At 42.5% G+C, this 26,698-nt stretch overlaps 1 protein-coding gene across 1 annotated transcript in view; it reads left to right on the top strand.

Annotated features, from left to right (window-relative positions):
- The window catches only part of LOC126174983 (proton-coupled folate transporter), a 263,537-nt gene that overhangs the window by 204,580 nt on the left and 32,259 nt on the right, over positions 1 to 26,698 (top strand). The window contains exon 7 of the mRNA XM_049921459.1: positions 20,677 to 20,814. Coding sequence (XP_049777416.1) covers positions 20,677 to 20,814 — 138 coding nt within the window. The remainder of the gene's footprint in view (positions 1 to 20,676; positions 20,815 to 26,698) is intronic.

The following is a 26,698-nucleotide window of genomic DNA, read 5'->3' as shown; positions in this document are numbered from 1 at the left end:
CTTTCCACCATTCTTCTTCCACAATTTGGTTCCATAGCAGGTTTCTCCTCCTAAAACTCATCTTTATTGTACCAATCCATCTTGTTCTCGGTCTTCATCTTGGCCCCTTGCCCTCAATCTTGAACTCCATTATTCTTCTTGGTATTCTTCCCTCTCCCATCCTCTTCACATGCCCAAACCACTTTAATCTATTCTTTTCAATTTTCTCAGTCAACTTCTCCACTCCAATTTCCTCCCTAACATCTTCATCTTCATGTCCATTATAATTATCCGGGCTGTTATGCCGTGGTCGGTTGATGAATTCTGTGGTGATTCCCAACGTTTCGTCTCCGACTGCGGGAGACATCTTCAAGGGGGTCCGTAGCGAGCCAGTGTGTGTGTTGGACCTTCCATCAAGCTACGGACCCCCTTGAAGATGTCTCCCGCAGTCGGAGACGAAACGTTGGGAATCACCACAGAATTCATCAACCGACCACGGCATAACAGCCCGGATAATTATAATGGACATGATATTTCCGGCCGTGAAAGTTTACATTTTAATATCTTCATTTTCCACACTGTCTCTCCTGGTCTTCCCTAGCATACTTCTCAGAAACTTCATTTTACTGGATTGTATCCTACTCTCCTCTCTTCTAGTCATAGTCCAAGTCTCTGAGCCGTAAATTAGTATGGGTGTGAAGTAAGTCTTGTATAGCACCAGCTTGCACCTCATTGGCACATCCCTTCCGCACACCAAGCCCCTCACACACTGATAAAATGTACTACTCTGTTGTATTCTGTTGCTAATTTTTGTCTCCAAACGAGCATTCCCCATTAATACACTTTCCAAATATTTAAAGTTCTCCAGTATTTCAGTATCCCGTCCCTTAATATGAATTTGTCCCTTGCTGCCCTCTGTATCCCCTCTGGTTACCACTATGGTCTTGCTTTTCTCCACACTAAATTTCATTCCATATTTCTCGACCTTATCATTTAGGATGTCTATTTGTTTTTGTACCTCCTTACTGCTTGTTCCCCCACGAGCAAATAGTAGCAGCTTGATCTCCCTTCCTCAATATATCGTGTGAGAAAAAGGCAAGCTGAGTTTCGCACGAGCGATGCGTTCTAAAACCATACTGATTCGTGGACATAAGCTTCTCAGTCTCAACAAAATTTATTATATTCGAAGAGAATTTGTTCAAGGATTCTGCAGCAAACCGAAGTTATGGATATTGGTCAGTAGTTTGCGGGTCTGTTTTTTTACCCTTCTTATATACAGGAGTCACCTGCAGCTGTTTTCTAGTCGCTTGGGACTTTGGGCTGAACGCGAGGGATACGCGGTAATTGCAAACTAGGTAAGGGGCCAGTGTCTTAGAGTACTCTTTGTAATACCGAATTGGGATTCCGACCATACCTTGTGATTTATTTGCTTTCAAATTTTTCAGTTGTTTCTCTACGCCAGGGATACTTATTACTGCGCCGTCGATATGGGATGGGAGTACATCCGTTGGTCAAATGACGTTATGTTTGTACGATTCTCCTGCATGCATGATTTATTGAACGAGAAATTTAAAGCTTCGGCTTTAGTTTTGGTATCTTCAACTGCCACATCAGTCTGGTCAACAAGAGGCTGGATGGAAACCTTAGACCCGCTTAGCGATTTTACGTAGAATGTGAACTTTCTCGGGTTCTCTGCCAGATATTTTGCTAAGGTGTGGCGGTGGCAATTGTTGTATGCCTCGCGCGTGGATCTTTCCACAGACGAAGGAATCCCTACTAACATTTGCTTGTTATTTGTGCATTCTCTTTTGAACCGAGAGTGCAACAGCTTCTGCTTCCTCAGCATTTTCCAAATTTCGTTATTAACCCACAGTGTGTCATTTCTATCCTCACTCCACTTACTAGGCACATAACTCTCCAGGCCACGATTTACAATCTGCTTGAACTTTGCCCATAATTCCTCTGCGTCCATCTTACTGGAACTAAGTGATGCCAATTTACTGTCTATGCGAGATGTTAACAACCGGTTATCTGCTCTATCTAGCAGAAACACTTACCTAGTCTTCTAGACTGATTTATTGATTTTCGTAACCAAAGCTGCTATACAGACATCATGATCGCTAATCCCCTTTTCTGTACTGACATTCTCGATGAGGTCCGGCCTATTTGTAGCTACAAACCGCTTATCTGCTCTATCTAGCAGAAACACTTTCCTAGCCTTCTAGACTGATTTATTGATTTTCGTAACCAAAGCTGCTATACAGACATCATGATCGCTAATCCCTGTTTCTGTACTGACGTTATCGATAAGAACCGACCTATTTGTAGCTCCAAACCGCTTATCTGCTCTATCTAGCAGAAACACTTTCCTACCCTTCTAGACTGATTTATTGATTTTCGTAACCAAAGCTGCTATCCAGACATCATGATCGCAAATCCCCGTTTCTGTACTGACGCTGTCGATAGGATCAGGCCTGTTTGTAGCTACAAACCGCTTATCTGCTTTATGTAGCAGAAACACTTTCCTAGCCTTCTAGACTGATTTATTGATTTTCGTAACCAAAGCTGCTATACAGACATCATGGTCGATAATCCTCGTTTCGGTATTGACGTTGTCGATAAGGTCCGGCCTATTTGTAGCTACAAACCGCTTATCTGCTCTATCTAGCAGAAACACTTTCCTAGCCTTCTAGACTGATTTATTGTTTTTCGTAACCAAAGCTATTATACAGACATCATGATCGCTAATCCCCGTTTCTGGATTGACGTTATCGATAAGGTCCCGCTTATTTGTAGCTACAAACCGCTTATCTGCTCTATCTAGCAGAAACACTTTCCTAGCCTTCTAGACTGATTTATTGATTTTCGTAACCAAAGCTGCTATACAGACATCATGATCGCTAATCCCCGTTTCTGTACTGATGTTGTCGATAAGATCAGGCCTGTTTGTAGCTACAAACCGCTTATCTGCTCTATGCAGCAGAAACACTTTCCTAGCCTTCTAGACTGATTTATTGATTTTCGTAACCAAAGCTGTTATACTGACATCATGATCGTTAATCCCCGTTTCTGTATTGACATTGTCGATAAGGTCCGGCCTATTTGTAGCTACGAACCACTTATCTGCTCTATCTAGAAGAAACACTTTCCTAGCCTTCTAGACTGATTTATTGATTTTCGTAACCAAAGCTGCTATACAGACATCATGATCGCTAATCCCCATTTCTGTATTGACATTGTCGATAAAGTCCGGCCTATTTGTAGCTACAAACCGCTTATCTGCTCTATCTAGCAGAAACACTTTCCTAGTCTTCTAGACTGATTTATTGATTTTCGTAACCGACGCTGCTATACAGACATAATGATCGCAAATCCCCGTTTCTGCACTGACGTTGTCAATAAGATCCGGCCTGCTTGTAGCTACAAACCGCTTATCTCTTCTATGTAGCAGAAACACTTTCCTAGCCTCCTAGACTGATTTATTGTTTTTCATAACCAAAGCTGCTATACAGACATCATGATCGCTAATCCCCGTTTCTGTATTGACGTTGTCGATAAGATCCGGCCTATTTGTAGCTACAAACCACTTATCTGCTCTATCTAGCAGAAACACTTTCCTAGCCTTGTAGACTGATTTATTGTTTTTCGTAACCAAAGCTGTTATACAGACATCATGATCGCTAATCCCCGTTTCTGTATTGACATTGTCGATAAGGTCCGGCCTATTTGTAGCTACAAACCGATAATCTATCTAGCAGAAACACTTTCCTAGCCTTCTAGGCTGATTTATTGATTTTCGTAACCAAAGCTACTATACAGTCATCATGATCGCTAATCCCCGTTTCTGGATTGACGTTATCGATAAGGTCCGGCTTATTTGTAGCTACAAACCGCTTATCTGCTCTATCTAGCAGAAACACTTTCCTAACCTTCTAGACTGATTTATTGTTTTTCGTAACCAAAGCTGCTATACAGACATCATGATCGCTAATCCTCGTTTCTGTATTGACGTTGTCGATAAGATCCGGCCTATTTGTAGCTACAAACCACTTATCTGCTCTATCTAGCAGAAACACTTTCCTAGCCTTGTAGACTGATTTATTGTTTTTCGTAACCAAAGCTGTTATACAGACATCATGATCGCTAATCCCCGTTTCTGTACTGACATTGTTGATAAGGTCCGGCCTATTTGTAGCTACAAACCGCTTATCAGCTCTATCTAACAGAAACACTTTCCTAGCCTTCTAGACTGATTTATTGTTTTTCGTAACCAAAGCTGCTATACAGACATCATGATCGCTAATCCCCGTTTCTGTATTGACATTATCGATAAGGTCCGGCTTATTTGTAGGTACAAACCGCTTATCTGCTCTATCTAGCTGAAACACTTTCCTAGCCTTCTAGATTGCTTTATTGATTTTCGTAACCAAAGCAGTTAACATGATCGCTAATCCCCGTTTCTGTATTGACGTTGTCGATAAGGTCCGGCCTATTTGTAGCTGCAAACCGCTTATCTGCTCTATCTAGCAGAAACACTTTCCTAACCTTCTAGACTGATTTATTGTTTTTCGTAACCAAAGCTGTTATACAGACATCATGATCGCTAATCCCCATTTCTGTATTGACGTTGCCGATAAGGTCCGGCCTATTTGTAGCTACGAACCGCTATCTGCTCTATCTAGCAGAAATACTTTGCTAGCCTTCTAGACTGATTTCTTGATTTTCGTAACCGAAGCTGCTATACAGACATATTGATCACAAATCCCCATTTCTGTACTGACGTTGTCAATAAGATCCGCCTGTTTGTAGCTACAAACCGCTTATCTGCTCTATGTAGCAGAAACACTTTCCTAGCCTTCTAGACTGATTTATTGATTTTCGTAACCAAGGCAGTCATCATGATCGCTAATCCCCGTTTCTGTATTGACGTTGTCGATAAGGTCCGGCCTATTTGTAGCTACAAACCGCTTATCTGCTCTATCTAGCACAAACACTTTCCTAGCCTTCTAGACTGATTTATTGATTTTCGTAACCAAAGCTGCTATACAGCCATCATGATCGCTAATCCCCGTTTCTGTACTGACGTTGTCGATAAGATAAGGCCTGTTTGTAGCTACAAACCGCTTATCTGCTCTATCTAGGAGAAACACTTTCCTAGCCTTCTAGACTGATTTATTGATTTTCGTAACTAAAGCAGTCATCATGATCGCTAATCCCTTTTTCTGTATTGACGTTGTCGATAAGGTCCGGCCTATTTGTAGCTCCAAACCGCTTATCTGCTCTATCTAGCAGAAACACTTTCCTACCCTTCTAGACTGATTTATTGATTTTCGTAACCAAAGCTGCTATCCAGACATCATGATCGCAAATCCCCGTTTCTGTACTGACGCTGTCGATAGGATCAGGCCTGTTTGTAGCTACAAACCGCTTATCTGCTTTATATAGCAGAAACACTTTCCTAGCCTTCTAGACTGATTTATTGATTTTCGTAACCAAAGCTGCTATACAGACATCATGGTCGATAATCCTCGTTTCGGTATTGACGTTGTCGATAAGGTCCGGCCTATTTGTAGCTACAAACCGCTTATCTGCTCTATCTAGCAGAAACACTTTCCTAGCCTTCTAGACTGATTTATTGATTTTCGTAACCAAAGCTGCTATACAGACATCATGATCGCTAATCCCCGTTTCTGTACTGATGTTGTCGAAAAGATCAGGCCTGTTTGTAGCTACAAACCGCATATCTGCTCTATGTAGCAGAAACACTTTCCTAGCCTTCTAGACTGATTTATTGATTTTCGTAACCAAAGCTGCTGTACAGACATCATGATCGCTAATCCCCGTTACTGCATTGACATTGTCGATAAGGTCCGGCCTATTTGTAGCTCCAACCGCTTATCTGCTCTATCTAGTGGAAACACTTTCCTAGCCTTCTAGACTGATTTATTGATTTTCGTAACCAAAGCTGCTATACAGACATCATGATCGCTAATCTTCATTTCTGTATTGACGTTGTCGATAAGGTCCGGCCTATTTGTAGCTATAAACCGCTTATCTGCTCTATCTAACAGAAACACTTTCCTAGCCTTCTAGACTGATTTATTGATTTTCGTAACCAAAGCTGCTATACAGACATCATGATCGCTAATCCCCGTTTCAGTACCGACGTTGTCGATGAGATCCGGCCTATTCGTAGCTACAAACCGCTTATCTGCTCTATCTAGCAGAAACACTTTCCTAGCCTTCTAGGCTGATTTATTGATTTTCGTAACCAAAGCTGCTATACAGTCATCATGATCGCTAATCCCCTTTCTGTACTGACGTTGTCGATAAGATCCAGCCTATTGGTAGGTACAAACCGCTTATCTGCTCTATCTAGCAGAAACACTTTCCTAGCCTTCTAGACTGATTTATTGTTTTTCGTAACCAAAGCTGCTATACAGACATCATGATCGCTAATCCCCGTTTCTGTATTGATATTGTCGATAAGGTCCGGCCAATTTGTAGCTACAAACCGCTTATCTGCTCTATCTAGCAGAAACACTTTCCTAGCCTTCTAGACTGATTTATTGATTTTCGTAACCAAAGCAGTCATCAGGATCGCTAATCCCCGTTTCTGTATTGACGTTGTCGATAAGGTCCGGCCTATTTGTAGCTACAAACCGCTTATCTGCTCTATCTAGCAGAAACACTTTCCTAGCCTTCTAGACTGATTTATTGATTTTCGTAACCAAAGCTGCTATACAGCCATCTTGATCGCTAATCCCCGTTTCTGTATTGACATTGTCGATAAGGTCCGGCCTATTTGTAGCTACAAACCGCTTATCTGCTCTATCTAGCGGAAACACTTTCCTAACCTTCTAGACTGATTTATTGATTTTCGTAACCAAAGCTGCTATACAGACATCATGATCGCTAATCCCCATTTCTGTATTGACATTGTCGATAAAGTCCGGCCTATTTGTTGCTACAAACCGCTTATCTGCTCTATCTAGCAGAAACACTTTCCTAGTCTTCTAGACTGATTTATTGATTTTCGTAACCGTCGCTGCTATACAGACATAATGATCGCAAATCCCCGTTTCTGTACTGACGTTGTCAATAAGATCCGGCCTGCTTGTAGCTACAAACCGCTTATCTCTTCTATGTAGCAGAAACACTTTCCTAGCCTCCTAGACTGATTTATTGTTTTTCGTAACCAAAGCTGCTATACAGACATCTTGATCGCTAATCCCCGTTTCTGTATTGACGTTGTCGATAAGATCCGGCCTATTTGTAGCTACAAACCACTTATCTGCTCTATCTAGCAGAAACACTTTCCTAGCCTTGTAGACTGATTTATTGTTTTTCGTAACCAAAGCTGTTATACAGACATCATGATCGCTAATCCTCGTTTCTGTATTGACATTGTCGATAAGGTCCGGCCTATTTGTAGCTACAAACCGATAATCTATCTAGCAGAAACACTTTCCTAGCCTTCTAGGCTGATTTATTGATTTTCGTAACCAAAGCTACTATACAGTCATCATGATCGCTAATCCCCGTTTCTGGATTGACGTTATTGATAAGGTCCGGCTTATTTGTAGCTACAAACCACTTATCTGCTCTATCTAGCAGAAACACTTTCCTAGCCTTGTAGATTGATTTATTGTTTTTCGTAACCAAAGCTGTTATACAGACATCATGATCGCTAATCCCCGTTTCTGTATTGACATTGTTGATAAGGTCCGGCCTATTTGTCGCTACAAACCGCTTATCAGCTCTATCTAGCAGAAACACTTTCCTAGCCTTCTAGACTGATTTATTGTTTTTCGTAACCAAAGCTGCTATACAGACATCATGATCGCTAATCCCCGTTTCTGTATTGACATTATCGATAAGGTCCGGCTTATTTGTAGCTACAAACCGCTTATCTGCTCTATCTAGCAGAAACACTTTCCTAGCCTTCTAGATTGCTTTATTGATTTTCGTAACCAAAGCAGTTAACATGATCGCTAATCCCCGTTTCTGTATTGACGTTGTCGATAAGGTCCGGCCTATTTGTAGCTGCAAACCGCTTATCTGTTCTATCTAGCAGAAACACTTTCCTAGCCATCGAGACTGATTTATTGATTTTCGTAACCAAAGCTGCTATACAGACATCATGATCACCAATCCCCAGTTCTGTACTGATGTTGTCGATAAGATCCGGCCTATTTGTAGCTACAAATCGCTTATCTGCTCTATGTAGCAGAAACACTTTCCTAGCCTTCTAGACTGATTTATTGATTTTCGTAACCAAAGCTGCTATACAGACATCATGATCGATAATCCCTTATTCTGTATTGACATTGTCAATAAGATCCGGCCTATTTGTAGCTACAAACCGCTCATCTGCTCTATCTAGCGGAAACACTTTCCTAGCCTTCTAGACTGATGTATTGATTTTCGTAACCAAAGCTGCTATATAGACTTCATGATCGCTAATCCCCATTTCTGTATTGACGTTGCCGATAAGGTCCGGCCTATTTGTAGCTACGAACCGCTATCTGCTCTATCTAGCAGAAATACTTTGCTAGCCTTCTAGACTGATTTCTTGATTTTCGTAACCGAAGCTGCTATACAGACATATTGATCACAAATCCCCATTTCTGTACTGACGTTGTCAATAAGATCCGCCTGTTTGTAGCTACAAACCGCTTATCTGCTCTATGTAGCAGAAACACTTTCCTAGCCTTCTAGACTGATTTATTGATTTTCGTAACCAAGGCAGTCATCATGATCGCTAATCCCCGTTTCTGTATTGACGTTGTCGATAAGGTCCGGCCTATTTGTAGCTACAAACCGCTTATCTGCTCTATCTAGCACAAACACTTTTCTAGCCTTCTAGACTGATTTATTGATTTTCGTAACCAAAGCTGCTATACAGCCATCATGATCGCTAATCCCCGTTTCTGTACTGACGTTGTCGATAAGATAAGGCCTGTTTGTAGCTACAAACCGCTTATCTGCTCTATCTAGCAGAAACACTTTCCTAGCCTTCTAGACTGATTTATTGATTTTCGTAACTAAAGCAGTCATCATGATCGCTAATCCCCGTTTCTGTATTGACGTTGTCGATAAGGTCCGGCCTATTTGTAGCTACAAACCGCTTATCTGCTCTATCTAGCACAAACACTTTCCTAGCCTTCTAGACTGATTTATTGATTTTCGTAACCAAAGCTGCTATACGGCCATCATGATCGCTAATCCCCGTTTCTGTACTGACGTTGTCGATAAGATAAGGCCTGTTTGTAGCTACAAACAGCTTATCTGCTCTATGTAGCAGAAACACTTTCATAGCCTTCTAGACTGATTTATTGATTTTCGTAACCGAAGCTGCTATACGGACATCATGATCGCTAATCCCCGTTTCTGTATTGACATTGTCGATAAGGTCCGTCCTATTTGTAGCTACAAACCGCTTATCTGCTGTATCTAGTGGAAACACTTTCCTAGGATTCTAGACTGATTTATTGTTGTTCGTAACCAAAGCTGCTATACAGACATCATGATCGCTAATCCCTGTTTCTGTATTGACGTTATCGATAAGGTCCGGCTTATTTGTACCTACAAACCGCTTATCTGCTCTCTCTAGCAGATACACTTTCCTAGCCTTCTAGACTGAATTATTGATTTTCGTAACCAAAGCAGTCATCGTGATCGCTAATCCCCGTTTCTGTACTGACGTTGTCAATAAGGTCCGGCCTATTTGTAGCTGCAAACCGCTTATCTGCTCTATCTAGCAGAAACACTTTCCTAGCCTTCTAGACTGATTTATTGATTTTCGTAACCAAGGCTGCTATACAGACATCATGATCGCTAATCCCCTTTCTGTACTGACGTTGTCGATAAGATCCGGCCTATTTGTAGCTACGAACTGCTATCTGCTGTATCTAGCAGAAACACTTTCCTAGCCTTCTAGACTGATTTATTGATTTTCGTAACCAAAGCTGCTATACGGACATCATGATCGCTAATCCCCGTTTCTGTACTGACGTTGTTGATAAGATCCGGCCTATTTGTAGCTACAAACCGCTTATCTGCTCTATCTAGCAGAAACACTTTCCTAGCCTTCTAGGCTGATTTATTGATTTTCGTAACCAAAGCTGCTATACAGACATCATGAGCACTAATCCCCTTTCTGTACTGATGTCGTCGATAAAATCCAGCCTATTTGTAGCTACAAACCGCTTATCTGCTCTGTCTAGTAGAAACACTTTCCTAGCCTTCTAGACTGATTTATTGTTTTTCGTAATCAAAGCTACTATACAGACATCATGATCGCTAATCCCAGTTTCTGTATTGACATTGTCGATAAGGTCTGGCCTATTTGTAGCTACAAACCGCTTATCTGCTCTATCTAGCGGAAACACTTTCCTAGGATTCTAGACTGATTTATTGTTTTTCGTAACCAAAGCTGCTATACAGTCATCATGATCGCTAATCCCCGTTTCTGTATTGACGTTGTCGATAAGGTCCGGCCTATTTGTAGCTACAAACCGCTTATCTGCTCTATCTAGCAGAAACACTTTCCTAGCCTTCTAGACTGATTTATTGATTTTCGTAACCAAAGCTGCTATACAGACATCATGATCGCTAATCTCTGTTTCTGTATTGACATTGTCGATAAGGTCCGGCCTATTTGTAGCTACAAACCGCTTATCTGCTCTATCTAGCGGAAACACTTTCCTAACCTTCTAGACTGATTTATTGATTTTCGTAACCAAAGCTGCTATACAGACATCATGATCGCTAATCCCCATTTCTGTATTGACATTGTCGATAAAGTCCGGCCTATTTGTAGCCACAAACCGCTTATCTGCTCTATCTAGCAGAAACACTTTCCTAGTCTTCTAGACTGATTTATTGATTTTCGTAACCGTCGCTGCTATACAGACATAATGATCGCAAATCCCCGTTTCTGTACTGACGTTGTCAATAAGATCCGGCCTGCTTGTAGCTACAAACCGCTTATCTCTTCTATGTAGCAGAAACACTTTCCTAGCCTCCTAGACTGATTTATTGTTTTTCGTAACCAAAGCTGCTATACAGACATCATGATCGCTAATCCCCGTTTCTGTATTGACGTTGTCGATAAGATCCGGCCTATTTGTAGCTACAAACCACTTATCTGCTCTATCTAGCAGAAACACTTTCCTAGCCTTGTAGACTGATTTATTGTTTTTCGTAACCAAAGCTGTTATACAGACATCATGATCGCTAATCCTCGTTTCTGTATTGACATTGTCGATAAGGTCCGGCCTATTTGTAGCTACAAACCGATAATCTGTCTAGCAGAAACACTTTCCTAGCCTTCTAGGCTGATTTATTGATTTTCGTAACCAAAGCTACTATACAGTCATCATGATCGCTAATCCCCGTTTCTGGATTGACGTTATCGATAAGGTCCGGCTTATTTGTAGCTACAAACCGCTTATCTGCTCTATCTAGCAGAAACACTTTCCTAACCTTCTAGACTGATTTATTGTTTTTCGTAACCAAAGCTGCTATACAGACATCATGATCGCTAATCCTCGTTTCTGTATTGACGTTGTCGATAAGATCCGGCCAATTTGTAGCTACAAACCAATTATCTGCTCGATCTAGCAGAAACACTTTCCTAGCCTTGTAGACTGATTTATTGTTTTTCGTAACCAAAGCTGTTATACAGACATCATGATCGCTAATCCCCGTTTCTGTATTGACATTGTTGATAAGGTCCGGCCTATTTGTAGCTACAAACCGCTTATCAGCTCTATCTAGCAGAAACACTTTCCTAGCCTTCTAGACTGATTTATTGTTTTTCGTAACCAAAGCTGCTATACAGACATCATGATCGCTAATCCCCGTTTCTGTATTGACATTATCGATAAGGTCCGGCTTATTTGTAGCTACAAACCGCTTATCTGCTCTATCTAGCAGAAACACTTTCATAGCCTTCTAGATTGCTTTATTGATTTTCGTAACCAATGCAGTTAACATGATCGCTAATCCCTGTTTCTGTATTGACATTGTCGATAAGGTCCGGCCTATTTGTAGCTGCAAACCGCTTATCTGTTCTATCTAGCAGAAACACTTTCCTAGCCTTCTAGGCTGATTTATTGATTTTCGTAACCAAAGCTGCTATACAGACATCATGAGCACTAATCCCCTTTCTGTACTGATGTCGTCGATAAAATCCAGCCTATTTGTAGCTACAAACCGCTTATCTGCTCTGTCTAGCAGAAACACTTTCCTAGCCTTCTAGACTGATTTATTGATTTTCGTAACCGAAGCTGCTATACAGACATATTGATCGCAAATCCCCATTTCTGTACTGACGTTGTCAATAAGATCCGCCTGTTTGTAGCTACAAACCGCTTATCTGCTCTATGTAGCAGAAACACTTTCCTAGCCTTCTAGACTGATTTATTGATTTTCGTAACCAAAGCTGCTATACGGACATCATGATCGCTAATCCCCGTTTCTGTACTGACGTTGTTGGTAAGATCCGGCCTATTTGTAGCTACAAACCGCTTATCTGCTCTATCTAGCAGAAACACTTTCCTAGCCTTCTAGGCTGATTTATTGATTTTCGTAACCAAAGCTGCTATACAGACATCATGAGCACTAATCCCCTTTCTGTACTGATGTCGTCGATAAAATCCAGCCTATTTGTAGCTACAAACCGCTTATCTGCTCTGTCTAGCAGAAACACTTTCCTAGCCTTCTAGACTGATTTATTGTTTTTCGTAATCAAAGCTACTATACAGACATCATGATCGCTAATCCCAGTTTCTGTATTGACATTGTCGATAAGGTCTGGCCTATTTGTAGCTACAAACCGCTTATCTGCTCTATCTAGCGGAAACACTTTCCTAGCCTTCTATACTGATTTATTGATTTTCTTAACCAAAGCTGCTATATAGACATCATGATCGCTAATCCCCATTTCTGTATTGACGTTGTCGATAAGGTCCGGCCTATTTGTAGCTACAAACCGCTATCTGCTCTATCTAGCAGAAACACTTTCCTAGCCTTCTAGACTGATTTATTGATTTTCGTAACCGTCGCTGCTATACAGACATATTGATCGCAAATCCCCATTTCTGTACTGACGTTGTCAATAAGATCCGCCTGTTTGTAGCTACAAACCGCTTATCTGCTCTATGTAGCAGAAACACTTTCCTAGCCTTCTAGACTGATTTATTGATTTTCGTAACCAATCTGCTATACAGACATCATGATCGCTGATCCCCGGTTCTGTACTGACGTTGTCGATAAGATCCGCCCTATTTGTAGCTACAAACCGCTTCTCTGCTCTATGTAGCAGAAACACTTTCCTAGCCTTCTAGACTGATTTATTGTTTTTCGTAACCAAAGCTGCTATACAGACATCATGATCGCTAATCCCCGTTTCTGTATTGATGTTGTCGATAAGGTCCGGCCTATTTGTAGCTACAAACCGCCTATCTGCTCTATCTAGCAGAAACACTTTCCTAGCCTTCTAGACTGATTTATTGTTTTTCGTAACCAAAGCTGCTATACAGACATCATGATCGCTAATCCCCGTTTCTGTATTGACATTGTCGATTAGGTCCGGCCTATTTCTAGCTACAAACCGCTTATCTTTCCTAGCCTTCTAGACTGATTTATTGATTTTCGTAACCAATGCTGCTATACAGACATCATAATCGCTAATCCCCATTTCTGTATTGACGTTGTCGATAAAGTGCGGCCAATTTGTAGCTACAAACCGCTTATCTGCTGTATCTAGCCAGCAGAAACATTTTCCTAGCCTTCTAGACTGATTTATTGATTTTCGTAACCAAAGCTGCTATACAGACATCATGATTGCTAATCCCCGTTTCTGTACTGACGTTTTCGATAAGATCCGGCCTATTTGTAGCTTCAAACCGCTTATCTGCTCTATCTAGCAGAAACACTTTCCTAGCCTTCTAGGCTGATTTATTGATTTTCGTAACCGAAGCTGCTATACAGACATCATGATCGCTAATCCCCTTTCTGTACTGACGTTGTCGAAAAGATCCAGCCTATTTGTAGCTACAAACCGCTTATCTGCTTTGTCTAGCAGAAACACGTTCCTAGCCTTCTAGACTGATTTATTGTTTTTCGTAACCAAAGCTACTATACAGACATCATGATCGCTAATCCCCGTTTCTGTATTGACATTGTCGATAAGGTCCGGCTTATTTGTAGCTACAAACCGCTTATCTGCTCTATCTAGCGGAAACACTTGCCTAGCCTTCTAGACTGATTTATTGATTTTCGTAACCAAAGCTGCTATACAGACATCATGATCGCTAATCCCCGTTTCTGTACTGACGTTGTCGATAAGATCCGGCCTATTTGAAGCTACAAAACGCTTATCTGCTCTGTCTAGCAGAGACACTTTCCTCACTTTCTAGACTCATTTATTGTTTTTCGTAACCAAAGCTGCTATACAGACATTATGATCGCTAATCCCCGTTTCTGTATTGACATTGTCGATAAGATCCGGCCTATTTGTAGCTACAAACCGCTTATCTGCTCTGTCTGGCAGACACACTTTCCCAGCCTTCTAGACTGATTTATTGTTTTTCGTAACCAAAGCTGCTATACAGACATCATGATCGCTAATCCCCATTTCTGTATTGACGTTGTCGTTAAGGTCTGGCCTATTTGTAGCTACAAACCGCTTATCTGCTCTATCAAGCAGAAACACTTTCCTAGCCTTCTAGACTGATTTATTGTTTTTCGTAACCAAAGCTGCTATACAGACATCATGATCGCTAATCCCCATTTCTGTATTGACGTTGTCGTTAAGGTCTGGCCTATTTGTAGCTACAAACCGCTTATCTGCTCTATCAAGCAGAAACACTTTCCTAGCCTTCTAGACTGATTTATTGTTTTTCGTAACCAAAGCTGCTATACAGACATCATGATCGCTAATCCCCATTTCTGTATTGACGTTGTCGTTAAGGTCTGGCCTATTTGTAGCTACAAACCGCTTATCTGCTCTATCAAGCAGAAACACTTTCCTAGCCTTCTAGACTGATTTATTGTTTTTCGTAACCAAAGCTGCTATACAGACATCATGATCGCTAATCCCCCTTTCTGTACTGTCGTTGTCGATAAGATCCAGCTTATTTGTAGCTACAAACCGCTTATCTGCTCTGTCTAGCAGAAACACTTTCCTAGCCTTCTAGACTGATTTATTGATTTTCGTAACCAAAGCTGCTATACAGACGTCATGATCGCTAATCCCCGTTTCTGTATTGACATTGTCGATAAGGTCCGGCCTATTTGTAGCTACAAACCGCTTATCTGCTCTATCTAGCGGAAACACTTCCCTAGCCTTCTAGACTGATTTATTGATTTTCGTAACCATAGCTGCTGTACAGACATCATGACCGCTAATCCCCGTTTCTGTATTGACGTTGTCGATAAGGTCCGGCCTATTTGTAGCTATAAACCGCTTATCTGCTCTATCTAGCAGAAACACGTTCCTAGCCTTCTAGACTGATTTATTGATTTTCATAACCAAAGCTGCTATCGAGACATCATGATCGCTAATCCCCGTTTCTGTTCTGACGTTGTCGATAAGATCCAGCCTATTTGTAGGTACAAACGGCTTATCTGCTGTATCTAGCGGAAACACTTTCCTAGCCTTCTAGACTGATTTATTGATTTTCGTAACCGAAGCTGCTATACAGACATCATGATCGCTAATCCCCGTTTCTGTATTGACGTTGTCGATAAGGTCCGGCGTATTTGTAGCTGCAAACCGCTTATCTGCTCTATCTAGCAGAAACACTTTCCTAGCCTTCTAGACTGATTTATTGATTTTGTAACCAAAGTTGCTATACAGACATCATGATCGCTAATCCCCGTTTCTGTACTGACGTTATCGATAAGATCCATCCTATTTGCAGCTACAAATTACTTATCTGCTGTATCTAGCAGAAACACTTTCCTAGCCTTCTAGACTGATTTGTTTATTTTCATAACTAAAGCTGCTATACAGACATCATTATCGCTAATCCCTGTTTCTGTACTGAGGTTGTCGATAAGGTCCGGCCTATTTGTAGCTACACATTTCCTTTGCGTGAGGACTGCCGAATCAGGTGCCCAAGACAGATACCCATCGTTTCTTCACAGTTATATTCCTTGTGATTATGATTTTGTTTCGAACTTTCGTGGGTGCCCTTTTTAGAGATGTCCTTTCCTCTTCAACTGATTCGCAGTGTATTAATTTGGAGCTTTGTGGATATGTCATCTAAAAGTTTAATGCGAAGTGTGTGGTCTGTATACACTGATGAGGCAAAACATTATGACATTTGGCACGAAATATGTGCCGGCCGCGGTGGCCAAGCGGTTCTAGGCGCTTCAGTCCTCAACCGCGCGACTATTACGGTCGCAGGTTCAAATCCTGCCTCGGGCATTGCTGTGTGTGATGTCCTTGGGTTAGTTAGGTTTAAGTAGTTCTAAGTCTAGGGGAGTGATGACCTCAGATGTTTAGTCCCATAGTGCTCAGAGCCATTAGAACCATTTTGAACGAAATATATCACTGTTTCTGTGTATTAGGTATCCGACACTTGCTTGGTAGGTTTGTGTATATATGTGGCATTAGATGTCTACGCACAGGTCATGTAATTCGCGTAGATAAAGGGCCTCTGATTTGCGTACGTCTTGATGGCACCCGATTGCGCTCCAAATGGGGTCTATAAGATTAACACCAGGCGAATTTCGTCTCCGTGACATCAGCGTGAGTTCACTATAATGATCCTCAAACCATTGTAGCACGGTTCTGGCTCCGAGACACGGACAATCGTTCTACTGAAAGATGACATTGCCGTCGGCGAAGACATCAAGTATGAACAGATCTAGGTGGTTCGCAACTGTCAGCGTGTCTTCGATGACTATCGCAAGTCTACGCAAGCGCGGTATAATGTCTCCCATAGGGCAGTACTGCTCCCATCAGCCTGCGTCTGTGGCGCGCTGAGATCTTTTTGAGCCACTGTTCATCTGGATGACGGCGTTGCTGGAGACGATCATCGACCTATTGTAGCAAAAATGTGATTCACTCGAAGAGCCGAGACGTTTTCATTAATCGGAGGTTAATCCTGATGGTCACGTGCCCACTGCAATGGTAACTGGCGATGTCGTTGGGTCAACATGTGAAGATGTAGTGGTGATTTGCTGCGGAGCTCCATGGTCGACAATGTACGATGAACGGTGTGATCCCAAATACTTGTGCGTCCACCAGCATTGTGCTCTTTGGGCAGAGATGCCACAGATCTACATCTACATCTATATGGATACTCTACAAATCACATTCAAGTGCCTGGCAGAGGGTTCATCGAACCACCTTCAGAATTCTCTATTCTTCCTAGTATAGCGCGCGGAAAGAATGAACACCTATATCTTTCTGTACGAGCTCTGATTTCCGTTAGTTAATCGTGGTGATCGTTCCTCCATATGTAGGTCGGTGCCAACAAAATATTTTCGCATTCGGAGGAGAAAGTTGGTGATTGGAATTTCGTGAGAAGATCCCGTCGCAACGAAAAACGCCTTTCTTTTAACGATTTCCAGCCCAAATCCTGTATCATTTCTGTGACACTCTCTCCCATATTTCGCGATAATACAAATCGTGCTGCCTTTCTTTGAACTTTTTCGATGTACGCCGTCAGTCCTATCTGGTAAGGATCCCACACCGCGCAACAGTGTTCTAAGAGAGGGCGGACAAGCATATTTTAGGCATTCTCCTTAGTAGATCTGTTACATTTTCTAAGTGTCCTGCCAATAAAACGCAGTCTTAGGTTAGCCTTCCCCACAACATTCTCTGTGTGCTCCTTCCAATTTAAGTTGTTCGTAATTGTAATACCTAGGTATTTAGTTGAATTTACGGCTTTCAGATTAGACTGATTTATCGTGCAACCGAAGTTTAACGAGTTCCTTTTAGCACTCATGTGGATGACCTCACACGTTTCGTTATTTAGGGTCAACTGCCACTTTTCGAACCATTCAGATATCTTTTCTAAATCGTTTTGCAGTTTGTTTTGAACTTCTGATGATTTTATTAGTCGATAAACGACAGCGTCATCTGCAAACAACCGAAGACGACTGCTCAGATTGTCTCCAAACTCGTATATATAGGTAAGGAACAGCAAAGGGCCTATAACACTACCTTGGGGAACGTCAAAAATCACTTTTGTTTTACTCGATGACTTTCCGTCAATTACTACGAACTGTGACCTCTCTAACAAGAAATCACAAATCCAGTCACATAACTGAGACGATATTCCATAAGCACCCAATTTCACTACGAGCCGCTTGTGTGGTACAGTGTCAAAAGCCTTCCGCAAATCCAGAAATACGGAATCGATCTGAAATCCCTTGTCAATAGCACTCAACACCTCATGTGAATAAAGAGCTAGTTGTGTTTCACAGGAACGATGTTTTCTAAACCCATGTGGACTGTGTATCAATTGACCGTTTTCTTCGAGGTAATTCATAAAGTTCGAACACAGTATATGTTCTAAAATCCTGTTGCATATCGATGTTAACGATATGGGCCTGTAATTTAGTGGATTACTCCTACTGCCTTTCTTGAATATTGGTGTGACCTGTGCAACTTGCCAGTCACCATCTGTCGTACTTTACACGGCAGGCAAGGCTGAGAACCTCACGTTCAGTGAAGAGTCGTGGACGTCCAACCATTTAGCGCTTAGTGGTTTTTTCACTGTCCTTCTACCTCTTTTCGTAGATGCTCACAAGAGTAGCACGTGAACATTCTACCAGCTTCGCCTTTTTCGAGATAATTGTTGACAGGTTCTGCGTAATAATAATCACCCCCTTGTCCAAGTCGCTTATCACAATGGAGTTCCTCATTAGCAGCCTGTATCTTCACTAAGGTGATCCTCCGTCAGTGTCTGCTCCGCTTACATACTTCTGTTACTGCGTCACGTGTCTGCAACGCCAGCAGGCGGCATCCAACGTCGCGGGCACAATGGTCTACATCTACATCTACATCTACATGATTACTCTGCAATTCACATTTAAGTGCTTGGCAGAGGGTTCATCGAACCACAATCATACTATCTCTCTACCATTCCACTCCCGAACAGCGCGCGGGAAAAACGAACACTTAAACCTTTCTGTTCGAGCTCTGATTTCTCTTATTTTATTTTGATGGTCATTCCTACCTATGTAGGTTGGGCTCAACAAAATATTTTGGCATTCGGAAGAGAAAGTTGGTGACTGAAATTTCATAAAGAGATCTCGCCGCGACGAAAACGTCTTTGCTTTAATGACTGCCATCCCAACTCGCGTATCATATCTGCCACACTCTCTCCCCTATTACGTGATAATACAAAACGAGCTGCCCTTTTTTGCACTCTTTCGATGTCCTCCGTCAATCCCACCTGGTAAGGATCCCACACCGCACAGCAATATTCTAACAGAGGACGAACGAGTGTAGTGTAAGCTGTCTCTTTACTGGACTTGTTGCATCTTCTAAGTGTCCTGCCAATGAGACGCAACCTTTGGCTCGCCTTCCCCACAATATTATCTATGTGGTCTTTCCAACTGAAGTTGTTCGTAATTTTAATACCCAGCTACTTAGTTGAACTGACAGCCTTGAGAATTGTACTATTTTTCGAGTAATCGAATTCCAACGGATTTCTTTTGGAACTCATGTGGATCACCTCACACTTTTCGTTATTTAGCGTCAACTGCCACCTGCCACACCATACAGCAATCTTTTCTAAATCGCTTTGCAACTGATACTGGTCTTCGGATGACCTTACTAGACGGTAAATTACAGCATCATCTGCGAACAACCTAAGAGAACTGCTCAGATTGTCACCCAGTTCATTTATATAGATCAGGAACAGCAGAGGTCCCAGGACGCTTCCCTGGGGAACACCTGATATCACTTCAGTTTTACTCGATGATCTACCGTCTATTACTACGAACTGCGACCTTCCTGACAGGAAATCACGAATCCAGTCGCACAACTGAGACGATACCCCATTGATTAGAAGTCGCTTGTGAGGAACGGTGTCAAAAGCCTTCCGGAAATCTAGAAATACGGAATCAACTTGAGATCCCCTGTCGATAGCGGCCATTACTTCGTGCGAATAAAGAGCTAACTGCGTTGCACAAGAACGATGTTTTCTGAAACTGTGCTGATTACGTATCAATAGATCGTTCCCTTCGAGGTGATTCATAATGTTTGAATACAGTATATGCTCCAAAACCCTACTGCAAACCGACGTCAATGATATAGGTCTGTAGTTCGATGGATTACTCCTACTACCCTTCTTAAACAATGGTTATAATGTTTTGGCTTAGTGTAAAGTCATGTGGCCTTGATGGATTGGGAACTCTGCAGGGCAGTGCCGAGTGGCTGCGCGGTTTCAGGCGCCATGTGACGGATTGCGCGGCCCCTCCCGTCGGAGGTTCGAGTCCTCCCTCGGGCGTGGGTGTGTGTTTGTTGCCCTTAGCGTAAGTTAGTGTAAGTAGTGTGTAAGTCTAGGGACCGAAGACCTCAGCAGTTTGGTCTCTTAGGAATTGACACACATTTGAATATTCTTGTACCCTGAAGGACAAGTCCAGGTGCCTAGTTGTAAAGGTTCCCCTCCTCCGCATACGACGCCGCTGTTTGTAGCGCAGTGCTTTTGCTCGTTGCAGGCGTGCTGCTCGGGGTGCCTGTGATGAGCCGCCTGCTGCGGCTGTCGGACACCACGGTGGTGATGGTGGGCGCCGTCGCCCACGCCACCGCGCGGCTGCTGTACGCCTTCGCCAGCACTTCCGTCATGCTCTACGTCGGTAAGTCGGCTGCCGCTTCCCAGTCGCATCGAGCTGCAACGACGCGGCGTCTTCAAACCTAGCAATACCAGAGCGTTTCTCATAACGCACATTAACAAGGGGGAGGGGGGCTACTTTCTGCCCATCCTACATCCTAAAAACAATTTTAAAAAACTTCTTCCATTCTTGATGACTTATGCAGGGTGAACATTAATAAAACCGACAAACTGCAGGTACGGATTCCTGTCTGTGAAATGAAGAAAAAGGGTCCTTCGAACTTGCGTTGGAAGTGCACGGTGTGCGTGCAATCGTCCCGGAACACAGTAGAGAGTTGTATCGTATCCACGTCGCAACAAATGTTCAAAGTGACCTCCATGCAATGCAAGCGTTCACACGTCGCATCATGGACTGCCGCACTCTTTCGCACGTTCTGACCTCTCTCCAAATAGTGTCACACTTGTCGTGAACATGGTGTTGAAGGGTGTGCACATCACTAACTGGTTGAGCATAAACAACGATTTTCAAATGCCCCAAAGCGTTTAAGTCTATGATCTAGCAGGCCATGCTACAGGTCCTACAGGTCCTCCGCCGGCCTTAGTGGCCGAGCGTTTCTAGGCGCTTCAGTCCGGAACCGCGCGACCGATACGGTCGCAGGTTCGAATCCTGCCTCGGGCATGGGTGTGTGTGATGTCCTTAGGTTAGTTAGGTTTAAATAGTTCTAAGTTATAGGGGACTGATGACCTCAGACGTTAAGTCCCATAGTGCTCAGAGCCATTTGAACCATTTTACAGGTCCTCTGTGTCCTATGCAGCATCTGGAGGAGATGTTGTTGAGGGTTGGGTTGGGTTGTTTGGAGGAGCAGACCAGACAGCGAGGTCATCAGTCTCATCGGATTAGGGCAGGATGGGGAAGGAAGTCGGCCGTTGTTGTAATGAAGATGGTTCATGTGTTAAATACCTTATTTTATGTTTTATACGCAAATAAGGGAGATCAGGGAGTCTTCTCGCCATGTACATACGTAATTTAAGTGTGTGAAAGGAGGACCAAGTTTGGTACACATATTTGCTGGGGTGTGCAGGTGAGATAGTGGTGATTTACATTGTGTCTCAAAAGAAAGTTTATGTTTGAAGAGCATTCTTCGCATTCGCAACAAATCGGAAGTGAGTGGGGAGGGGGGGGGGGAGCTTCTTTTAATGTACGTAAACCAACAATGCAACGAATACTGCAAAAAGACCTTGAACTGCATTCTTACAAAATCCAATTGATGCAAGAATTAAAGCCTCAGGATGCCAGGCATAGGCTGCATTTCGTGTTAATGTTTTGACTGACTGCCCTTCATTTAACAACATCTTGTTTTCTGACGAGGCTCGTTTTTACCTGAATGGTCACGTCAGTAAGCATAATTGCCTCTACTGAAGTGCAACGAATTGTAAACAGGAGCATGAGAAACCCATTTATTCGCCAAAGGTGGGGCTGCGACGTCGGCTCGAGAAATAATTGGCCCCTACGTTTTTCAAGGACGAGAGCCGTCGTTCAGTTACAGTGAACTCGGAACGTTGTGTGGCGATGTTAAATGACTTTGTCGAGCCAGAATTGCAAAACTTTCCTGGGCATAACCGAAGAACATGGTTTCAGCAAGACAAAACGACAGAACACAGGTTCACTGCGTCTATACTGGGAGTTCGTGGCAGCCATCCCAGTGTCTACATACGAGCTATCATGCAAAATATTTTTCGTCGTATAGACGAATGCCATAGACGTGCTGGTTTGCAGTTTATATATTTCAATAATAAATAAAGATTTTGTCGATAGACTTCAACGTCTCTTTTATTCTGACACATCAAATATCAATTTTCTCTTGAGACACCCTGTATACGCAAGTCTCAAAGGAGCAGAGAAATTTCAACTAAACATAGTACAAATATCTGGAAAAAATATTACGGGGCTAGGACATCCGAGAACTCCAAAGAAAGGGGTTGAATTGGGGAGGAATGAGGACGATATGTTTGGATAACACTGGAATACAAGGAGCTATTTCAGACAGCACACATATGGCCTACTGTCAAGCAAAAAGTACCGTGGCGGTAAGACACCCGCAGCCTCCCCTGTTTGTTGTTTCGGAATGGGAAATTGTTGACGAGCATGTTGCATATTGACGTGGAATGGCTATAGCAATTTCACCCAAATTTGGCACGAATATGACTTATTATTTTTTCCTAAATACTGCAAAGGATCAGAGCCAGGTGTGGCGACAGGAATGTGACATATTAAAATAATCGGAAACGACCAATATGAGGGTCAAGTCCATAGTCTTTGTTGTTTCTAGATCGACTGGTGACAATGGATGACAGAGGGTACCTTGTACCAGTTCTAGTAATCTTCTTCGAAATACTCGCATGTGGATCGAACCTACTGGTAACAAATCTAACGTCACATATCAGATTTGACCAGAAGACTTCATGGCGACTTCTCTGTTGTTGTTTTTTTCCCATTCCTGCCAACGCCAGCGACCTAACAGTTGTATGTCAAAATTGCGTGGTGAAGCTGAACGTTGTATTCTCTGTTGGCAGCAACAAACGCCAATTACGCCGGCATTTCGCCTTACACGTCCCCTCCCACCACAAAGACAAATCTTGTTATTTAGATTTTTGTTTATCATTATCAGCATCTGTTTCTGAAGAATGCCGATATGAATAAGTAGCACACTAATTGCGTTAAAATTTTGTTTTTTAAAACCACTGGTGAGCTATTTCTTTACATCGGAAAACTTGTTATTCCATTCACCCCCCTCCCCCCCCCCCCCCCAATGCAATCGAACTTCTTCTTTTGTGCCACATATACTTGATACTTGCTTCACATTGTCAAAGAGATAGGTAGGACGTGATGAAAGCTCAAAAAGTAGTAAGACTCCATCGCACATTGAAAATAAAATTATGTTCTACTACAATATCAAAATAACCACTTCAAATATGTACCGAAAATTGTGAAAGAAATATAATGTAAAATAAAAATTTTGGCACTCGATACAGCAGTGTTGATATCGATATATCGAGGAGAATATCGCCGGTACCCATCTATATATTTTGGAAAAAGTATTGATAAATCGATATAATGATATTATACAAATAACTCTAGCGCGAAACAGTGCATGTAAGCAATAAATTCGTGACAATCGTGCAAATGCATTGGCCAGATTCATTTAGAATACACTGCCTGAAAAGCGAAGCACCCAGAAGACATGGTGCGAAGTCAGTGTGACTCGGTAAATGTACACGTCTTGAAATGGTTAAAACTACAGTTGTCTCTGACAGGCAGAACGGCCATCAGAGTGCATTAGCCTTGTTTGATTTAGTGTTGTTACCATTTCTGGTGGAGTATGTACGGGGTGTGAACAGCATCAGATGTAGAGTGATCACTATGAAGGACACACAGACCTCGCGTACTCGTCTGAGACAGCGTTATCAGTTCCTGACAAGAGTTTGAAGGGATCCTCATTGTGGGTCTCCATTTGGTCAGCTGATCAAATCGCGCAGTATACAGATTTGTGGATCATTCGAACGTGGCAGTGACATGATGTTGGACTGCATGGAAACGTGAGGAACGCCTACTCGTCGTCGAGGTTCCGGTGGACCACATCTCACCACCACAGTGGAGGAGTGTCATATTGTATACCAAGTACGAAACTTTGTCTCGAAACCTGGCAGAAAATCCAAAGAGATCCTGGTCGTATGTGAAGTATGTTAGCGGCAAGAAACAATCAGTGCCTTCTCTGCACGATAGCAATGGAGATGCTATCGAAGACAGTGCTGCCAAAGCAGAGTTACTAAACACAGCCTTCCGAAATGCCTTCACAAAAAAAGACGAAGTAAACATTCCAGAATTCGAATCGAGAGCAGCTGCCAACATGAGTAACATAGAAGTAAATATCCTCGGAGTAGTGACGCAACTTAAGTCACTTAATAAAAGCAAGTCTTCTGGTCCAAACTGTATACCAATTAGGTTCCTTTCGGAGTATGCTGATTCAGTAGCCCCATACGTAACAATCACATACAACCGTTCGCTCGACGAAAGATCCGTACCCAAAGACTGGAAAGTTGCACAGATCACACCAATATTCACCAAATTACAGGCCCATATCGTTAACGTCGATATGCTGCAGCATTCTAGAACAGATATTGTGTTCGAACATTATGAATTACCTCGAAGAAAACGGTCTACTGACAGATAGTCAACATGGGTTTGGAAAATATCGTTCCTGTGAAACACAACTTGCTCTTTATTCACATGAAGTGTTGAGTGCTATTGACAAGGGATTTCAGATCGACTCCGTATTTCTGGATTTCCGGAAGTCTTTTGACACTGTACCACACAAGCGGCTCGTAGTGAAATTGCGTGCTTATGGAATATCGTCTCAGTTATGTGACTGGATTTGTGATTTCTTGTCAGAGAGGTCACAGTTCGTAGTAATTGACGGAAAGTCATCGAGTAAAACAAAAGTGAGTTTTGGCGTTCCCCAAGGTAGTATTATAGGCCCTTTGCTGTCCCTGATCTATATAAACGATTTTGGAGACAATCTGAGCAGCCGTCTTAGGTTGTTTGCAGACGACGCTGTCGTTTATCGACTAATAAAATCATCAGAAGATCAAAACAAACTGACAAACGATTTAGAAAAGATATCTGAATGGTCCAAAACGTGGCAGTTGACCCTAAATAACGAAAAGTGTGAGGTCGACCACATGAGAGCTAAAAGGAATTCGTTCAACTTCGGTTACTCGATAAATCAGTCTAATATAAAAGCCGTAAATTCAACTAAATACCTAGGTATTACAATTACGAACAACTTAAATTGGAAGGGACACACAGAAAATTTTGTGGGGAACGGTAACCAAAGACTGCGTTTTACTGGCAGGACACTTAGAAAATGTAACAGACCTACTAAGGAGACTGTCTAAATTCCGCTTGTCCGTCCTCTATTAGAATGCTGCTGCGCGGTGTGGGATCCTTACCAGGTAGGAATGACGGAATACATCAAAAAAGTTCAAAGAAGGGCACCACGTTTTGTATTATCGCGAAATATGGGACAGAGTGTCAAAGAAATGATACAGGATTTGGGCTGGAAAGACGTTATTCGTTGCGACGGAATCTTCTCACGAAATTCCAGTCACCAACTTTCTCCTCCGAATGCGAAAATATTTTGTTGACACCGACCTACATATGGAGGAATGATCAGTAAGATAAAATAAGGGAAATCAGAGCTCGTACAGAAAGATATAGGTGTTCATTCTTTCCACGCGCTATACGAGATTGGAATAATAGAGAATTGTGAAGGTGGTTCGATGAACCCTCTGCCAAGCACTTGAATGTGATTTGCAGACTATCCATGTAGATGTGGATGTAGAAGTGCACCGTGACGACATTACATCCGCCCCTGCCATCCAGGATGATGTAACTGACTCCCTGCAAGTTTCTATATCATCCTATACCATTGGTCTGATGCTAGCAGCAGCTGGATTAGGGAATTACTATCCCAATCACTTGGCATGATACTGTAACAGGGAAGCAAGGCCTGCTGATGAATGGCGTCGCACTGTATTCAGTGATGAATCACAATTCTGCTCTACCCCACATGACCGTCGTTGGGAAATACACTCCTGGAAATGGAAAAAAGAACACATTGACACCGGTGTGTAAGACCCACCATACTTGCTCCGGACACTGCGAGAGGGCTGTACAAGCAATGATCACACGCACGGCACAGCGGACACACCAGGAACCGCGGTGTTGGCCGTCGAATGGCGCTAGCTGCGCAGCATTTGTGCACCGCCGCCGTCAGTGTCAGGCAGTTTGCCGTGGCATACGGAGCTCCATCGCAGTCTTTAACACTGGTAGCATGCCGCGACAGCGT

This window comes from Schistocerca cancellata, chromosome 3 (genome assembly GCF_023864275.1).
Source record: "Schistocerca cancellata isolate TAMUIC-IGC-003103 chromosome 3, iqSchCanc2.1, whole genome shotgun sequence".
Taxonomy (NCBI): Eukaryota; Metazoa; Arthropoda; class Insecta; order Orthoptera; family Acrididae; genus Schistocerca; species Schistocerca cancellata.
The sequence above is the reverse complement of the archived record's forward strand: the minus strand, read 5'-3'. Positions and strand labels throughout refer to the sequence as shown.